Source organism: Chaetodon auriga, chromosome 11, assembly GCF_051107435.1.
Source record: "Chaetodon auriga isolate fChaAug3 chromosome 11, fChaAug3.hap1, whole genome shotgun sequence".
In the NCBI taxonomy this organism is placed as follows: Eukaryota; Metazoa; Chordata; class Actinopteri; order Chaetodontiformes; family Chaetodontidae; genus Chaetodon; species Chaetodon auriga.
Window position 1 is genome coordinate 14,051,094 of NC_135084.1, and position 18,943 is coordinate 14,070,036.

The window sequence follows — 18,943 nt, forward strand, 5'->3', positions numbered from 1 at the left end:
CTCTGACTCAGTAGAGAACATTAGGAGAGGATGTGATGGTGATATTAATGGCAGAGAGGCAGTTCTGACGACCAACTCGCTGAGTGAGATTCCGCATGAATGGAGCCAGATACAGTGCTGGTCACACTTTACAATACGGTGCACAAAAATGTCAGTAGTGAGTGAGGAACAGCAAGACAATTAATAGATTGTTGATAATAACTGGGGGCTGCAGAGTAGAGAATGGTGAGTTAGTAGAGAACAGACACGGAGATACTACACTAAAGAATGTTTTTTTTTTGTAAAGTGTCATCATATTGCTCAAAGCCACCGGAGGAAAACGTTGAGAAGCCCCATTTTCATTTTCAGATTGTGGCAATGTGTTCATTTGTTATGACCTCCAAAAAGTATCCAAACCAAAGCAATTTATTTAAAGATTTTCACTCTGTACCTCTTCTCTCTCTCCTCTCTGTCTGTCTTTCTCCCTCTCTCTCTGGCTTTGTGTGCGCGTGTGTGCGTACTCGTGCGTGCGCGCGTGCCAGCCCATGTGAGAGTACCGAGCAGAAGCGCGCTTGGCTCACACCGCTACTGGATGCCGAGAGCGCACACAGAAACAGGCACGGGAAATAACAACTTACATGGCTCGTTTTTTTATTCACGGCAAATTAACTATGACTTGTTAGCGTTGGTATATTTGTAGCCATCCCCCGCGAAGGCGAACAACAAAACCAGTATTATTTTCACAAACAGACTCGCCAACATATCAGCTGTTTCCCATAGTTCCACATTCCGGCGCACACGGGGAAAATGAAGGCGAAAAACCGCGACCAAAGCTTGTCGGACTCCAGAGAGCTGGACGGATCCTATGACCAGCTTACAGGTGAGCAAACCGGCGTCTGAAACACCGGTGGATGTTGTGTGATTGCCTGCAGAACAGTAAGATTCAATATGCAAAGCTGATCAACTGAATGGAGCCTGGTCCGCCTAACTTCAGGTGGCTGTGAAATGTCACAACCTGTCCGCCATTCCTCTAATCACCCAACGAAAAAGAAGTTAATACTTGGATGTTTCTGACGGATATCGAGTTTATTTGTAGTGCGCCGCCGCAAGTTTCCATGCAAGTTTGTATCTCCTTTGTCGTACTTTAAGTCAGCTTCCCATGGAAACAGCATTTTTTTATTTTTCAGTTTTATTCCTGTAGTTGCTGTGTTGTCACATAAAAGTAGAGGAGTATTTATTGTTCTTTTTCCTGAGCGATTAAAGGGAGAGGGCAGACGAGTTGAAAAGCAAGACTTGATTGGAAAAAATACGCATATTGAATCTTTCAGTGTCAGTATTGCATGTCAATGTGGTTGCATAATGTCGTGCGTAATGTTGGTGAACGATGGTTGCTTTCTCTCAACAATCTGAAGACAACAGTGTGTTTTTGCTGGTTTTGCTCAGCTGTGGGAGACCACCTTATTGTCGCCGTCTTGAATGTTGCAAAAAGCGCAGCGGGGTGGGTAACACCTGTCTGACTGTTCTGATGCCCAAATTGTGGGGCTCGACCCGTTTCCTCTGCTTTGGCGTGTTGTCACTTAAAATAGAAATCTCTCATGCCAGCTTTCTCTGCCGAAGTATGAGTCTGTAGTGCAGAGAGCGGGCTGATATTCTCTGCAAGCACAGCAGACATCTGAGCGACACTTAATGCCATGTGGATTTCTAAACAGGGTAAATTTGTGCGTAATTTCGTTTCCGAGTGTGGCTTGGATTAAAAAATGGTCTTGTACTTTGTCTCTCCGACTGAGCTGAGGACAGTACTTCCACATTATCAGCGCAGATAACACAAACATCAGTTTTTGTTATTGTGAACCAGTTCACTGAGTGGCAGCAGCATGCCCGCACATACCTGCGCTTCCTATGTGCTCCTTTGCACTCTCTTGAGGTGTTTTCCTGTCACCACAGCCTCCCTTTGTCACTTTATAGCTCTCAGCTCTCCCTGCTTCTGTGAGCACCATATGCCTGTTAAGTGCCAGCTGCCTAAATAAAATGCTTGCTTTTATGCCTGAACACATCTCAGGCCTGCAGAGGGAAACTGTGCCTGTCCAGACAGCTGTGTGCCTCAGGCTGGATGGGGGCACCATAATCTCATTTGCACCGTAGTCCACACATTAGCAGCCAAGCAGTTGCTTTGTCACAAATTCAATGCATCCAAAATTAAGAAAAGATTGCAAGGTGTCTCAGCAAAAACATGTGTGCTGATGTTTGGTGAGCATGTCCGTTACATGTGTATGTGGGCATGTTCGGCTGGGTTCTTCTGTGAATTTCAAAGCGTGTGTGTGTGGGTATGTGTGTGTGGGTGAGTTAAGAAGCAGCAGCTTCACTTTTTTCTCCAGTCCATTGTTGAAAGTGAAATAAAAGAAAAGAAGAATTTGTTCTACTGAATTCCAAAACATCCATCAGGCTTTGCAGCTCAACATAGGTATTGTAAGTCATGTCAAGCCGCCCACACAGAGTGCTGACCGTCATGCGCGGACAAACACTGAGCTTTGTCGAGCTTCTCAGGGACACGCTTCAGCAGCTTGACTGTCTTTTCTCCTGGCGGCTAGAGTGTCTTTGCAACTTTACCTTTGGCTCTGTAACTAGTTGCAGATTAGTATGCAATGGACAACTGATAATGAGACATAGAGGAGGAGTTGAAACCTTCTGTAATGTAAATCTAAAAAAAAAACTTTCTTTCCTCTTTCATCCCTTCCCCTCTTTTCAGTCCAGTGTGCTGAAACGGTCCCCTGTGTCTGCCTGTCCGCAAGAAGTCATATTGCTTTTTTGATAGTTGAGCAAGCCGGAGAGACAGGGAGAGGGGACCAACTCACTCAGTGTGGCGGAGCAATTTACTCCTGGCATAGTTTTTAATGACTTTTTCAAAGCTGTGAATTGCGTGGTTAATTCATCTTTTTAAGACGCTGTCAACTCTAAAACATACTTAGCCCTGATAGTTTGCATGGTTATTAAGGCCGCCTCTTGCCAGTAAGAGTCAGTGTAATGAAGATGTGATGTGGCTCGAGCTGCAGAGAAATATTGCTGGTCTTTTGTTTACGGCATTTTTCATATTACAGGAGCGGCTGACCGTAAAATGGCCCTGTGTATACTGTGTGTGCATGTGTGTGTGATGCAGAGAGAGCAGGTGACAGCTGAATTTCTGCATAATCCTCGCCAAAATGAAAAAGTGTACAGTGTGATCTGAGGCCATGACTTGTGAGAATGGATTCTTAAGTGGGTTTTTTGTGTGTGGGAAGGACAGCCACAGGTGAGTCATTCTTCTTACTTACAAGCAACTTGTGTGTGAGATGAGACAGAGAGGGAGAGAGAGTGCATGTGTGTGTGCATGTGTGCTTAAAGCGAAGCTGACCTGTGCTGCAAAAGGTAGTGTGGGTGGTCTCCAATCACCATTTGAGTGAAATGTAACCCTCTAGAAATAACTCCCTCTCAGCCTGCTACATTGTACTGAAGTGCGCCCCACTGTGTGTGTGCATGTGTCGGAGAGTGTGGTAGCCTGGCATTCCCTGTTGTGTTTAAGAGCACCGGCTGAGAGATGAGAGGTAATTATAGAAGCGTGGCGCAGTAATCTCCTCTTCCACCTCACAAGCCACACTCAAGAGGAATCATATTACCTACACACGCGCGCGCACACACACACACACACACGCGTGCAACTATTATCTCAACCTTACATCGTCTCTCCAAGTCCAGAATATTATCTGAAGGCTAAATCAGTATTGGTTGCACTGCCAATCATCCATCTGCTTTGTCTGATGCTAATAGCGTGAATCACCTCATATGCTGGTGAACGAGATGAGGTTGTTTGAGTTCATGTTTTAAATATTTCGTCTAAACTTTTTTTTTAGATATATTGTATGTTTGCATTGCTCTTCGTTGTTTTTGCTGGATCAGGTCACTTCAGCCTGATGTTCTGATGATTTGTTCTTTTGTTTTCTCTTCATGCTCAGAATATCTGTCAAATCCAAACTTTCCAAACCCTTTTTTATCAGTGCTTTAATCACACATGTTGTAAAGACTGAGTGTAAAGGGATAATCACCAACACTTCTGTAAGAAAGGTGATTAAAGTGCAACAATTTGTATATTTTATTTAGCAAAAATACCAAAAATTTACTGTTTTCATCTCCTCAAATGTGAATGTTTAGTGGTTTCTATGCCCTTCTGTGATAGTAAATTGAGTATATTTGGGTTTTTGACTGGAGTGGATAAAACAGTACATTCGTAGAGGTCACCTTGGCCTCTGAGAAACTGTGATGGACATTCTTCATTATTTTTCTAACCTTTTTTGAATAAAACAACAAACTGATAAATTGATAGAATAATCTTCCAATTATTTGATCACTAAACTAATAATATCTGTGTATGATGTCTTTTTCTCCACTCGACTGTATGTGTTTGTCCAAGGTCGAGCTGGAGGTCAGCTGAGTGTAGCTCAAAAATCTGTAGAGAGAAAACAGGGAATTACTTGTAAATGTGAGCACATGGCAAAAACACCCTCAGATTGCAAATCATATTATGTACAAACACTGTCCTGTCTGTGTTTAGAGGACGTGAAGCACAGTATGTGGAGGATAGGTTAGACAATGATGCCCATTGCTCAGATTAACTGGATATCTGTTCTTGGCCAAGTGAGCTGATCGCCCACTTCTCAATAGTCGGCACAATTCTACGCCTGGCCCAGCTCACACACTCAAGCACACATACGCACACACACACACACACACACGGACAGATGCACATACAGTCATGGACAAACACAAACATTCAAGCTATTATTGTTATTGTGATCGTTTAATCTATGGTAAGCAAGGCTGCACAGACACAAACTCATTAGGTTGCTTCAGTCTTTTTTGCTTGACCTAACTTAATAAATATGTAAAACAGCGAACTTGTCTCACACAGCAGCTCAGCAATCAGCTCCAGGGGAGATGTTTTACCTTTGATGGATGTGGACAGTTTATTTCTCACACGCAGCTCTTAATGAGCGATGTTTAAAGTGCCGGCATGCCAGGGCCGTGCCAGGATTAACCCCTCTTTCGGCTGTGAAAGATAGCCAACAGAGAAGGCAGAGGTGTGGAGGTGAAGGGTGTTAGCTGGTCTTTGAGCCACGTGACACAGACCCCAACCTACAGACTGATGCAGAGCCCCCAAGAGTGAAAATGATAATTTAGACTGTTAGACCAATCCAATTGCAGGGCCAAGATTGCCTTCATAATTGCGCCTGTCAGAAAGAGTTTAGCCTGGAGTCACCTTCATGGCATGACAGTTTTTGCTGTAGCTAGAATTGTAATGGCCACTGGCACTAATTAAAAGCCTTGATTTGATGTGTCATCTGACGTGCTGGGACATGTGTGACACACGTTGCCTCATCAGGGATCCTCTCTGTGTTCGCAGTCTCGTGTTCCTCCTGGAAGAATTGTTGATGTGAAATGACTGGATTCCTACATGGAGGACTGCTTGGAGTGGTTCACTTAGGCTTGTCTGTCACATCGGTTACATCATTGAGAGGAGGAATGAAGGAAGGAACAATGAAAGACACGATGGAAAGGAAAGGGGCGAAGGAAGGACAGGAGGAAAGTGCAAGAGGATGAATTAGGCTGCCGATTTGCCAGGCAAATCCCAGCAATGCTCCTTGGTAGTCTGCAGGTGTTGTTTGCTCTATGATAATAGCTCCTCCTGCCAATCATATCCTGCTAATGCACAACTCCTGTCCATCAGTGCAGTCCTGTAATGCTGTGGCAGCTGTTCACCTGAGGCCTGTGTTCGCTTTTGTCATTCAAAGGTAAAGCGGATTTGGATGCTTGCTTGTAGAAATGAAGGAGTTCACCTAATGGCCCATCCATTCTTCTCTGTCCTCTACCTAATGACCCCACTATATTTCTAAATAATCTGACTGACAGTCCCCACTTAAGCTGCACTCTCATTCTCTCTTTTTCTCTAACTCTATCACACTCCTCCCCCTCACTCTGTCTCCATTCTCACAAATCAGATTATATAATAATATCATATATATTTCTGTCTCTAGCAGAGTGTCTTCAGTGTCCTGATTCATCCTGTCTCTCCTTCCATGGTCCCCCCCTTTGTCTGTGTCTACTCCCATTCTATTGCCTCCACTTTTTAGCTTTCCTATAGTCCATCCTTGAGCCAAACTCCCTCCCTGACCACTCTCCTGCCTCTCCAATTCTTTCAGGCCATGGTGGGACCGTAGCTCAACGAGCCTTGAGGGCAGAGTCAATCCTAATGAGTTTTAATCGCTGACCGAATCTACGGAGGGCCGGGCGATCGTTAATTAAAATAAGAGCTGTTCACCTCTCCCTTGGTCCCCCTCGACCCTGTCTCTCCTGCTCCCCTTCTCTGTAAACACATTCATCTCTAAATGCCTGCAGGGAGAAGAGGAGAGGAGAGGATGAAGAACAAAGCAACGGGAGATGGGAAGAGGGGAGGGAGCAGCAAAATTTGGCTGGGAAAAGTCGATGTACGTCTCAGACTGAAGATGAAGGAATCAAGGGGCAGTGTGTTTGATTCTACATGTTGAAAATGTACAAGAAGTTTTTCTTCTCAACGCCATTTCCTCGTCAGAGATGTTTGTCAACGAGCGACTGATTGATTGACTGACGTGTGACGGAGCTTCGTGTCACTCATTGTGTGTCTCTCACCGGCTTTGCTGTACTGTCACTCACAACATCTGATGTACATTAGAGAATGATTTTCTGTCCATTAGCTCAGCCATTCTCCATTAGACTGATAGTAGCTCATCAGTATGGGCAGGGGAGAGACCAGCAGACAGCCAAACAATGTTACTGTGTATTACTACGTAGGTCGCAGCCCTGTTCCCCTTTTCTTTGGGCTCTTTGGCTCATTCTGCATGTGTGTGTGTGTGTGTACATACACAGCCCTTTGTCATCAAGGGTTACCGGCCTACCTGCCTCAAACTGAAGATAGCATATCACTGTGTGTGTGTGTGTGTGTGTGTGTGTGTGTGTGTGTGTGTGTGTGTGTGTGTGTGTGTGTGTGTGTGTGTGTGTGAGGCTGCGAACATGTGTAGAGGATGTCTGAAGGGCACGCGTGCCTGCCATCGACTGAGCATTTCAGAGGAGAAGATGTTTGGAGGAGAGTGTGGGTGTGAGCTGTGATCTTTGCCCTTTCTGTTTCACTACAAGAGGTGTGACAGTAAATTGATGGTGCGATACGTATGGGTTTGGGGTCATCGTTTCGGCACGGTCGGGAGAACGACAAAATATGCATGAAATAACATTTTTCTTATTTACTTTAGAAAGTGTAAACATTCAACAGTGACTCATGGGACATAGTTCTTGCTGCAAGAGTCACTCTGCATATTGTCAGTGTGGAAAAATAAATAACTCAAATGTCAGTAATGCACTTGTTTATACACAGCAGCCCAACGGACTGACAGAAATGCACTCATGAAGGCACATTGTGGGGAAGCTCAAACACTCTGACCATATATTTTTAAATCCTGTATTCTCTGTAAACGAATCCGGTCGCATATCCACAATGATAAAGTCTCAGATGGCATCAGTTACTGTTTTGGTCTGAATCTGCAGTGAGTGGCTGCCTGAACGCTGTGGAAAGAAGGATTTGCCTTCCAGTCTGTTTTTTCCTCCAATCGACATATTCAGGTGATGCTGTCATAAATAATATTGTTGAAGTGTTTCCACAGACAAACCCGACTTCAGTTGAATTAACTGGGAAACCGTAATGCTCCCATGCAGTGCATCTAAATGTCATGGCAGGATCTTCCAGCTCTGGTCTCATTTGTGTTTGTTATCTGGATGGCAGCTACGCTATATGAGCTGGGCTAACCGGGCTAACCGCGCTGCACTGCCAGAACTTTCCAGGTGAATTTCAGTTTGAATTTTGAGAGTTCTGTATGGACGAAATACGTGTATCATCACATCTGTATTCACTACAGTACAATTTGGTGCCTCGTTCAGGTGGTGCATACGTGAAAAGCTGAGTTTGATGCTGTGTATGTATGAGTTACCTTCCCGTGTGTGTGAGTGAGAAAAGTACAGGGCAAACAAGCAGACAATAAGTGGGAGTAATTTAATTGTGAACAGGCCTGCTGAGGACATTTACTCTATTCACTGAAGGTTCCTCTGTAACAACTTGAGTGTGATTGACAGCACAGCAGAGAGTGATAAGGAGAGAGGTGGAGGTGATTAGAGGAAGCCTGGGGTTTGCTCCTGTCAAAAGCAAAATCTCTCATGTATTCACACTCATAGTCATAAACACACACACACACACACACACACACACACACACACACACACACACAGGGTTTTGGCCTGAGGGATGACAGCGGGGGAGAACTCTGCAGCTGGTCTTACAATCAATCAGTTGGTTCTGACAGAACTTTGGACAAGATGTAGTCAATAACACACAGGCGTGCACATTCACGCTAACAGGCACACACATGTACGAACACAGATACGCACATACACATATGCAGCATGCGTGTGCACAGCTGTGAAACAGTCAGCGGGCAAAGGCTGGTCAATATCTGTCAGTTAGCCTACCAATCAGAATAAACTCAGCGTCTCCCAGTGCACACAGTGTCTAACTGATGGCCCAATCAAGCCAAGTTTAATGGAGAATGCTGTCTGCTGTTTCGGCTCCATAGTGATGAAAAAGTGATACGGTTTGCCTGCCATATGGCCCTAAACAGTGAGAGTTTAACCTGATGAAACAATGTTTTGAAAGGGTCGTCGAGGGTAAAAAGTTATACATTATTCTGTTTGATTTGAGGAAATATTGAGGTTTAAACTTGAAACAGCTTGCACTTATGAATTTGAAGTTGAGTCAATACTTACTGCTCAAAAATCCCTCCTAAAGCTGGTAAGAGTCCTTAAGATCACACATGACTAATTAAATACAGAGGACAACACAATGGATGACAAGGCAACCCCCAAAAGCCTACAAAAACACGACTTATTGTGTGCTCCTCTATCAAAACGAAACGGACATCCATCGAACTTAATATCTATGCTTCTTGCATTGTATGGTATTGTCCAGTATCATTAGCTGGCTGGCAGGCTGAACTTCCTTTGCTCTGGCCCCAAAATGGCTGCCTTCATCATCGCTCCTCTGTCAGCCCGGGGCCAGGTTGTCAGAGCGGACACTTCGTGACAGCCTGGTCTTTATCTCTCCCAGGAGAGCTGCTGAAGTCAGCCAAATCCTCACCCAGCTAAATATGCACAGTGTGACAAGGCAGAAGGAAACGGGACCAATTGCATTTTGGAGGCTACAATATGGTTCAAGGTATTACAATTGTGTGAGAGAAGGTTATTGAGAAACGCTGAAATGCTGAGCTGGGAATTTTGCGTTCAGCTTCACAGAGCTGTGTCACCGTGTCTTGACTGTTGAACCGGCCTGCCCTCCCTCTCAGGCAGCCACGCCAAACAACACACTTGTAAATTCTAAAGACGGCACACTTTAGAAGTCCAACAACATATTCGTATACTCCAAAATCCATTTGCTTTAATCATCTCCATTGCGCACTGCTTGCTCTGGGTGTTTGCTTCTTGGCTGTGGGGCTTGAAAATCCCATTTCCCCCCCTGCTATCTCCCTCTGGCACTGGTAAACCGATTACTCACACAACAACCTGACGTTCCATAAGTGCTTCTCCCCAGGCAGCATGGCCTGGCACCAGAATTTCATAAGAGTTAATGGAGTCTACTAATCAACACTCACACACACACAGACAGACACACAAAAACTCACACAGGCAGGTTTGATTGATTGTTCGTGTGACAGCCATGACAGCTAAGGGATCGTTACTGACCTGGATCAGAGCAACAGCCACTGACATTCCCATCATAGATGGACCTGAGCTAAAGTCATATAGAGTAAATAGAGGGGAAGCATTGAATGTATGGGATGCTTTGGAAATTGTCTTCCATAGTTGTTTCTTTTGCCACGTGGCAGTAAGTCTCTCTGGATCGCGGGGCTTCACCTGACCTGCAATTTCAGCGATGGCCACCGAATTCATCATTGTGCAGTTCAACAATGGGCCGTCCTCTGCGGCCTGCTGGGGCCGGGTTGTCGGGACAGTCCCTGACAGCTTGGTCTTTGTCTCTCCCCTGGAGAAAAGCTAATGTCAGCCTGATTCTCAACCAGCTGCAGGAAATTCTATTTTTCCTTTCAGGTCATTTTCAGAAGGTGGACAGGTAGAGATGAAAACACACAACGGATCAACTCCGAGGGAATGAGTGACTTTTGTATTTATGAAGTAAAAGATGACTGAAAATGCTTTCTCAGTGTTTGATGTAAGATCAAGTTTTCCATGCATCCTTAGATCCACCGCTTGCTCTGCGTCAGTAGCCATTTTAAATTCACATTACATGTAATTATAAAAGCCGTAATGAAAAGTGCACTTGAAGAAAGCGGACCAGCATCTGTCTGAAGGTTGTTTTTCGGTCACCATCTCTTTTTATTTACAACCACAAGATGTTTGCTTCTAATGAGGGTGATTTTAGAGACGCGGCGCACACGTTCGCGTGCACACTCAGACAAAGTCATTAAGAGGGGGTAACGATTATTAATGAGGCCAGTATAAAATTCACGGGCTGAAATATGGGCCTGTTGTTTCCTTCCTGGGTGTTCATGACTGAGAGAAGCTCTGCTGGATTTTGGCATCAAAGGAGACATTACTGACGGTGTGTAATGGCACTCCTGACTCGCTGAGCAGGATGAGCACCGTTTGGAGATTGAACCAGTTAATTAAAGCTTCATTTTTATGTGCCTTAATAAGCCTGAAAAGTTCTCACGATGCTTTAGCATGGCAATCGTGTTCTTATTTACAGCAGTCTGTATCTCTGTGTGTATGTGATATGTCTGAGTATGTGTAGGAGGTCCGCGGTTCTCAAGGCCTACCTAACCTCCTGTCCTTCCTCTCTTCTTGGCTCCTTACGCCTCACCTGCCTGTCTGATCACTGTTTCATCCCTCTAATTAATCCTATGGTATCATGTTGGATCATTTATGTATCTAACTGTCAAGGCTGTGACGTTGAAATCCTAGATATTCCTTCTTATTTTTAGACACGTTGGAGAAAGAAAATGTCTGTAAGATGACTCTATAATGAGTGGACTGTGTGTTTTTGCAGTTAAGAAACACCAACGGAGCGATGAGTCTACTCTGCTGAAGCAGCTTTACTGACTGTTTCGCTTCATTTTCACGAGTTGGAATCTCTTTCATCCGTATCACATCAATAATTTGAGCTCATCAACTTAATAGTTGTGAATTGGGACCTCACAGTTTTTGGAGTGAGTAGCTTGCAAAGACACATAAGCAGGCCTGTTATTTCAGCGTGTCAGATACACATTTAATCAACATTTCATGTCTTCTGCTGCTCATGTCATTTTCAGCTTGCAGTTGCATGTTATCCACATCAATTGGGCTGCCACTCAAAACTGCAGTGTTTCAGTCAAGTTAAGATCATGTCAGATCTTTGAGGTCATTTATAACTTTAGTTACTTGAGAAATTTAACATCGAAAGTTAACTCAAGTAGAATTAAGAAGTCATTCAAAAGGCCGTGGGTTCAAGAAGCAGATCCAGCACTGAACTCTGCTTTTGTAAAATGCTTTCAAACCCCACAAAACCCTACAAGTATTTCATCTCTGTCTAAAAAGTAACGCTACTGCAAGTCCAAGAGCTGTCAGACTGTTTAGCTCCATCATCATTTAACGTAGCGCTGCGTTGAACATCCATTACATCTGTGCAGATATCTTGTGCAATATTACATATTTTTTACTGTTATATATTTTCTACTGCAGTAGTTCAAAAACACTGTATTTTATTATCCATGTCTTACTGATGTGCGATTCAGAATTTTCTTTTGTAATACGGAGCCATCCTTTGCAATATTATTTTTATACTCTTTTTGTATATAATGCACCTGTATGTAGTTGATTATATTTTGTATCCTTTTTTTATTCTTTATTGAGCTTTTTCTATCTCTCCTTTTTATTTTTCCTCTCTGTAACAACTAAAGTTCCCCACCGTGAGAGCATCAAACACCAACCCATCAGCGCCCGGCATTTTACTTCACCATACTGTGTTTAAGTTGTGCTTAAGTGTTACTCATTCAGAGGCCTGCCTGCCATTTAGAGGTCAGGGAATCTGCAGTACAGGCAAACATCTTGCTTGGTGTGTGTGTGTAGAAGGAGTGTTAATGTGTGTTTGTGGGTGTATCTATGAGTACAGTACTATCTCATTGATATTCCTGAGTAGATCTTGACATTAGGAAATCATTAGAGTTTGACTGAGAGAGGCAGCGGGCCACTGCAGATTCTTCTCACCTTCACTTTTCACTCCTATCTGTCCTTCAAAGTTTTTCTCCTCTACTGTATATGCCATGCCTTAGGAATGAGAGGCAATATTAGTGATGATGTTTTCCTACTGAACCCTCTCCTCTCCTCTCCTCTCCTCTCCTCTCCTCTCCTCTCCTCTCCTCTCCTCTCCTCTCCTCAGAGGTGGAAAAGGTGATTAAAGTGGATGTAAAATTAATAGTTTCAGCTCCAGCTCTCATGCCTGGGTGGGCACAAGTCGTGAATGCGCTGGGCACTGTAATGGAAAGTAATGTGTGTATATATATGTGTAGGGGTTGTTTGTCATGAAGGGAGATTTATTCATATTAGTCCTACAGTTCATTGAGGGCGGCAGGGTGAAGTCAGATTAAGGTCGTACAGTTAAAGAAGCGAAACGCAGACATCTTTCTGCCTGTCAGATGCGGATCTGCAAGAGATGAGTCAGTCTTAAAGAACATGAGATAAAATAACAACTGGAGATGGATAAATAAGGGAAGGAAAAATGTTACCCTCCATGCATTGTGCTTAGGCAGGCAATTTGGGGTGTTTCCAGGGTGAATAATTTTTAATGCAACAAGCCGCCCTTAATTATCATTCGATAGTTATGAATTTCAGTTATATAGTGGAGAGCGCCAGTACGAGAAATCTGTGAAAATAATTACAGACTAACATCACGGAGATTACATGTTAAAGATTTTCATTTAAATAAATATATGTTAATTCACTATCTACCACCAAATGAGGTTTCACAATGGTGCTTGAGTCTGTGGCTCACTGATGAAAGTAATGCAATATTCATATATTTGCAGTATTACAAACTGGGTGTCTGTGGAGACGTGCCCAGGAAAAAAAATGCTGTATTAAGGTACTGCTAATGCAAACTGAACATTTCCTACTGCGGCAGCTTCACATTAAAAGCATTTGCATTTTTTGACGCCGTATCGGTTTGAAATATTGCAGGGAGTAATAGAACAAGAAGGAGCAGCCACAGTTAGATGAAGGGCTGCAGGCAACAGGCTGCACACCTGCAGCTTCTCAGTGAGGGAACCAGCTCCTTTCAGTTTCTACTACAGATGTCACCTAATCAACCAGGACTGACAGCAAAAAGATTACAACTTTAATATGATGTTACATACACATACAGTATGATCCGTCTTAATCAGGTTTTATCTTATTATTTTTTAATTTCTCTTTGATTATTCATGCCCTCTTAATCTTAGCATCCATCCCAGCCTCTCTGTATTCATTTACATATTGCAGCTGTTTGCATCATCAAGTTGTTTGTGAATCCAACCTGCTTGAAGTATTGTCTTGTAAGAGCAGACACCAGCAATTACCAGGCTGCTGTTTGTGTTATGTTTTCTGTTCAAAGTTACAAATATTCTTGGTGCTTTCCATTTTTAAACTAAATTTGAGCTGACAAGGGAGCAGGCCTGAAAAATGAAGCTTGGAGGGACCACCCACAGTGAAAACTGCATCATTAACGTGCACGCTCGCACATGCCGATTAGCACGAGCGCAAACACACACACACATGCGCGTGAACCACACATACTGTGCAGTATTTTTCACATATTTTTATGAAGGCAAATTGTTCCCATTTTCAGCCTGTTTTATTGAGCTGTTTTCATTCATTTTTACTTTATAACAATTCTTATTAATTTTAAAATGTCAACTCTTCAGTCAGTCAGACCGAAAAATCTGCCAGGCCTTTAGATCAGTTCATATACTGTAAGTCTGTATCAGCGTATATGTTGGCCAACACGCAATAAGAATTTGCAGTAAAGAAAGAAAGAATGCTAAAAATGCTGTGTGTTTGTGGTAATGTAGAAACAATGCATCATTACATTAATTTGTCTACCAGAGAGTACTGACAGGTTTACTCTTCACCTGTAAAATATCTCTAATAATAAACAAATTTAAGATCCCTATCAGAATAATTGTTTACGTAAAAACATCACTATCAACCAACACTTATTTTAAACTCTCAAATACTGATGTTAAATATCACTTCGACCTACAAAATCTGTTGGACTATAGACAAAATGTCACATGTTGTGATTAAATTGCATTTTTTTGTCTTTCTGACAGCATTCATATCTGCTCTGTGCATCACATGTCCTGCAGGGAGAAATTTATATTTTGGCACCCTCTAGTTCTGCATTAATTCAACAGAATACCGTTATTTCTTCATCTACTTAGATACAATACAGCCAATCAGATCTTTACATAAAGAAGGTCAGATCAGATGGGCACATTCAGCCCGACTGCAGCTACACAGCACAAGAGCAGCAGACTTTGAACAACCACATTGGCTTTCCTGCTAAAACCTCTTTCTTATCCAGCTTCCAAACATGAGCACATCTTGCTCTGCACCTGAACTTGTTTAACAAGGCAGCGGACAAACATTCACAGGGGAAGAGTTCACAGTTTGCAGGGTAGATAGCTAATTAGCTGCTCAGCTGCAGCACACTAAACAGCATGTAAACTTCCTGAAAATGTCACTTCAGTTCGATTAGCTGCTGGTGGGATCGTTGCTCTTCAGTACCACCGACAACATGCTGCGTGTCCATGACAGGTGTCACTTTCTCCTGATCCTGTCGGATGGTCTCGCATAACCAGACTCCACATCTCCACATTTTGTTTGCTTAAAGGTGTGCCTGAACCCATTATCATTCTGTTATAGGAAGACAAAATGCCCTGGCTCGTTTGCATTTCTTTACACCAATCACAGTCATCTTGGGTGAGGCTAAGCTCCAGATGCAGCAACTGTGCCCTTGCAAGAAATACATGTTGTGGAAGCCTGCCTTATTGCACCATCCCAATCTTCGCCATTTTCAGTTTGTAGGCTGCTGACTCGAAGGTTATTGTTGTTTCACGTAGTGACGGGGACTTTGAATGCAGAGAGCAGAAGGGAAAGAGAATGCCCACTGAAATAGTCGACCAATGGCAGGTTCATACCAACAGCCTACTTCCTGCGAGTCAGACTACCTTCAGTTTAGTACCAGCACTCACTCTGGCAGCGTTCCAGCCTGTCAATCAAACGCAGACACCGGCACCCTCCTCCCGCTGGCTGAGACAAAAAGGAGCATTTCTGATCCTATGTCTTTCTTTTAGCAATAAAAGAAACTATTAACAATACATTTAAAAGTCACATTGACATTTTGACCACAAAAATGTGGTGACAAAATGTGATTTCAGTTGGGCTTAAAGAGGAACTGATGTTCCTCATCTTGAAATAAATAAATAAAAGATTTTTGAGCTTAGTGTGAAGCAGATCAAAGACGCACGGTTTGTGTGTGTGTGGGTGTGAGTGTGTATGAGAGAGCGAGAAAGAGAGAGCACGATAGAAGTCTTCTCTGGAGGATGTCTCACTTGTCCCTCTCTGTGATAGTGACTGTGGTATAAAAACTGAAACAGAGACTGGTTGCCTGGCCTCAGATCTCTTTTTCCTCTGAACATCCCCCATATCTATCAAAAACTTCCAGAAAAAAGACGTCTAACATGCAGTTAAATGTGATAAGGGCAAACAGCCAGACCAAAACACACACCGCCACACAAACACACTGCAGGCAACTGCAGTCTAATAAGCTGAAAAACGACCCTGTAGGTCAATCCGTTGATGAAAATGAAATAACTTCAAACTTGGCAGGCACCGCTGTCATCTGGTCTTGTATCTCCTGTTTTTTTCATTATTTAACAGGCTTTCCAAGCAGTGAAACCAAATCAAAGTTTTATGGACTAATGCAGCATCCATTTAGCGAGTAGTCGAGTTTCCAGCCGTCAGTCAGTTGAGACACAGCAGACACACACGCATAAGGCAAACACACTCTGGAGGTGAGTCTGATGCCGTTGATCTGTTGATTCAGAACTATAATACCACAGCTGCTCTCTGTCAGCACCTCCAAGCAGCTAGAAAAGAACCTCTGTCACCACCCAGCTGCCTCTTAGTCTGGCTTTATGTCTGCCTAATGCTTATGGGAAATATTTTTAGCATCTCTCTCACTTTGTCCTTGAGTGAAATGCTGTACTACCAAGGCTGGAAGGAGGGGATGTGTTGATTATTGCATGAAAATACACAGTACAAGTGTTCCCAATAAACTTAAGGTTATTCTGTGTAAATTTGCCTCGAAAATGGCTGAATTTCAGTCTGATGTCATCGTGTGCAACACACCAAAAGCGTCTTCACATCAGACGCTTGTTGACTTCGACCAGATTGCTGTCAGCTAACTGATGATGTAATCCTGTTTAGTTGGCTGACTTGTAGTTCAATACTACTATGTGCATGAATGCTTATGATGACATGTTGAAATATTTCAGCGTATTAACGTCTGTCAGCATGCTTACTACTTATTAACCCTGGTAGAGGACACTATGTTAATAACAGTATCCAGGGTCTGTCTCTCAACTCGTTTGCATCCCTTTTGGCTGCACAAGAGAAGATTCAGGACTGAAAAGGCTAAAATAAAGGTGACCTGCACAGTAGGAATCATCAGCTTGCAGACTTTTTAGTTCTGGTTTGGTATCAGCGCTAGACAACATCACAGCTCTTCAGAAAAACTACTGTGAAAACCGCTGTTTGGGCTGACCTCTGCTGAGTCAAGTCCCATTTGTTTACATCTTGACAAGACACAGCAGTGCACCATCACAGCGAACACTTTGGGTTGGTTTTGGGGATTTGAGACTTGATGCCATTTTTTAAGTGGGTCGAAAAATACTTGACTAGTTCACTTGACTTGAAGTGTGTCTGGGTTTGGGGTGGACTTTGTGATGGGGAAACTACAGGATAGTGTCAGCGCTGCTCTTGTCTTACTCCCAACTTTATTACCACGACTTTGGTCTGTGGAGGAATTGTGTTCTTTCTGGGGATGTCAATAGCATTGATGTGTGGAGCCTCTTTCAGTCTCATGAGTGACTGCATGTGTTATATGTGCGAGTGTTGTGTGTGTGTGTGTGTGTGTACACCCTTGAGTCAGTGACAGCAGCTCTGTTACACCTGTAGGGAAACCGTGCGCCTCCCTGTTCCACATTTTTCCTTCTCCTGCTTCCCTTTGTGTTCTAAGGCAGACAGTGACAGAGGGAAACACACACGAAGGAAAGCCTGCGACAGATTGTGTGTGTATGTGTGTGTGGTGCGCCTTCGAGACAGAGAACAACAGACAGGTGTGTGTGTTCCTCTTCTCCCAAATCTGCCTCTCGCACTCTGCTGTGCTTTTACAGCAGCCAGCAGAGATGAATTAGTCCCTCTATGTCTCAGTTTCTCAGCATCTCCTTAAAAGAATCCTCTGCACTGCTCTTCACTTAGCTTTGAGTTAGACAGGCAGTCTAAAGATAGAAAGGAACAATGAGGACTGTGCTGCTGCTCTGCTCTAATAAGCAATGATTGGTGCTTTGTGGTTTTTTTAATGACTCAAACTCTGAAATATGAAGAGCCGTAACCAAGCCTGTTGATAGGCACTGCTCCCACGGCTGCCTATTGATTATGCATATCATCACTTATTATGAGTTATCATGTATATATGTGTAGCCTGTACTCCTGTTTGAGAAGTAGCAGTATATGATTTAACACAATGCTTTTTGACCTTTTAGTGCAAATAAGATATCCATTTTCCTGGATCGCTCAGAGGAGAACCACAGGCGTTGATATCTTGAACGTATGCTATGGCATTCACCACTGCTGCACTTTCATAGTCATCATTTTTTTCACCCAATAACGGCTCTCAAATACAACCAGTAAACGGTCAATTAGTGTAGGTGGGACCAACCTGGGGTAGGTGAAATATCAGAATCCTCTATTGGCTCTGAGAGGCTCTTTACAAATGAGGTGCAATCTGATTGGACTGAGGCCCGAGCAGGTGGTTTGAGCTGGAGATAATGTTTGGCTGTAGTAACAACAACTGCAAAGACTGCTTTCTTGCAGGAATTTCCTTCTCTTAATTCCTTAAATTCTTTTTATTTAAAATAGCGTTGGAGCGTGTAGCCATGTTTCTTTCTGCATCTGCATGTCTGCTGCTTTAGCGCCCAAAGCTGCACAGTGTTAGAGTAACACATGACAACTATGATTTGTCAACAGCGACTAGGCACAGGCTCCAGCTGCAAATCTACTGTAGATGCATTGGCACTGCTTTATTACGGCAATGTGCTAAAACCACAGATGAATGATCAGAATACGTCGATCCGTAATGCCGACTGGTGGTTTCGATAGATGGCTGTTCTGTGAAACACCTAATATGTACCACAGTTTTCCCTGTAATGAATACAAGAGAAAAATGGGATACTTAGCTTGAGCAGTGATAGTCACCATGGTTGACCAGACAAAAGAATTGGGTATTATTGTGAAGCAGTCTTTGGAAAATGCAAAAACACCTTAGCAGTGGAAGGCAGGATCACATAAATTGCCACTTTAAGTGTGTGGGTGTGTGTGCATACAGTAGGAGAGTGATGAAAGGCTTTGGCAGCTGCTCTTACTGTTCTGATGGTGCGTGTGAAAGGCTGAGATTGAGAAAGTAGAGAAGGACGTAGAGAATCGCTGGTCAGTGCTCCATCTTGGCACCAAAATGAAATTGCGTGTCTTAAGGACTTGAGCAGCCTCTGTA

At 43.3% G+C, this 18,943-nt stretch overlaps 1 protein-coding gene across 3 annotated transcripts in view; it reads left to right on the forward strand.

The window, feature by feature from the left end:
* Nucleotides 1–540: 540 nt before the first annotated feature.
* The window catches only part of LOC143328441 (A-type potassium channel modulatory protein KCNIP2-like), an 87,151-nt gene continuing 68,748 nt past the window's right edge, over nucleotides 541–18,943 (forward strand). For 2 of the 3 annotated variants that reach the window (XM_076743578.1, XM_076743585.1), the window contains exon 1: nucleotides 542–859. In XM_076743578.1, the coding sequence (XP_076599693.1) occupies nucleotides 787–859 (73 nt within the window). In that variant the 5' untranslated portion in view covers nucleotides 542–786. Of the gene's footprint in view, nucleotides 860–18,943 lie in introns of all 3 variants that reach the window. The other variant, XM_076743579.1, reaches the window with a different exon arrangement.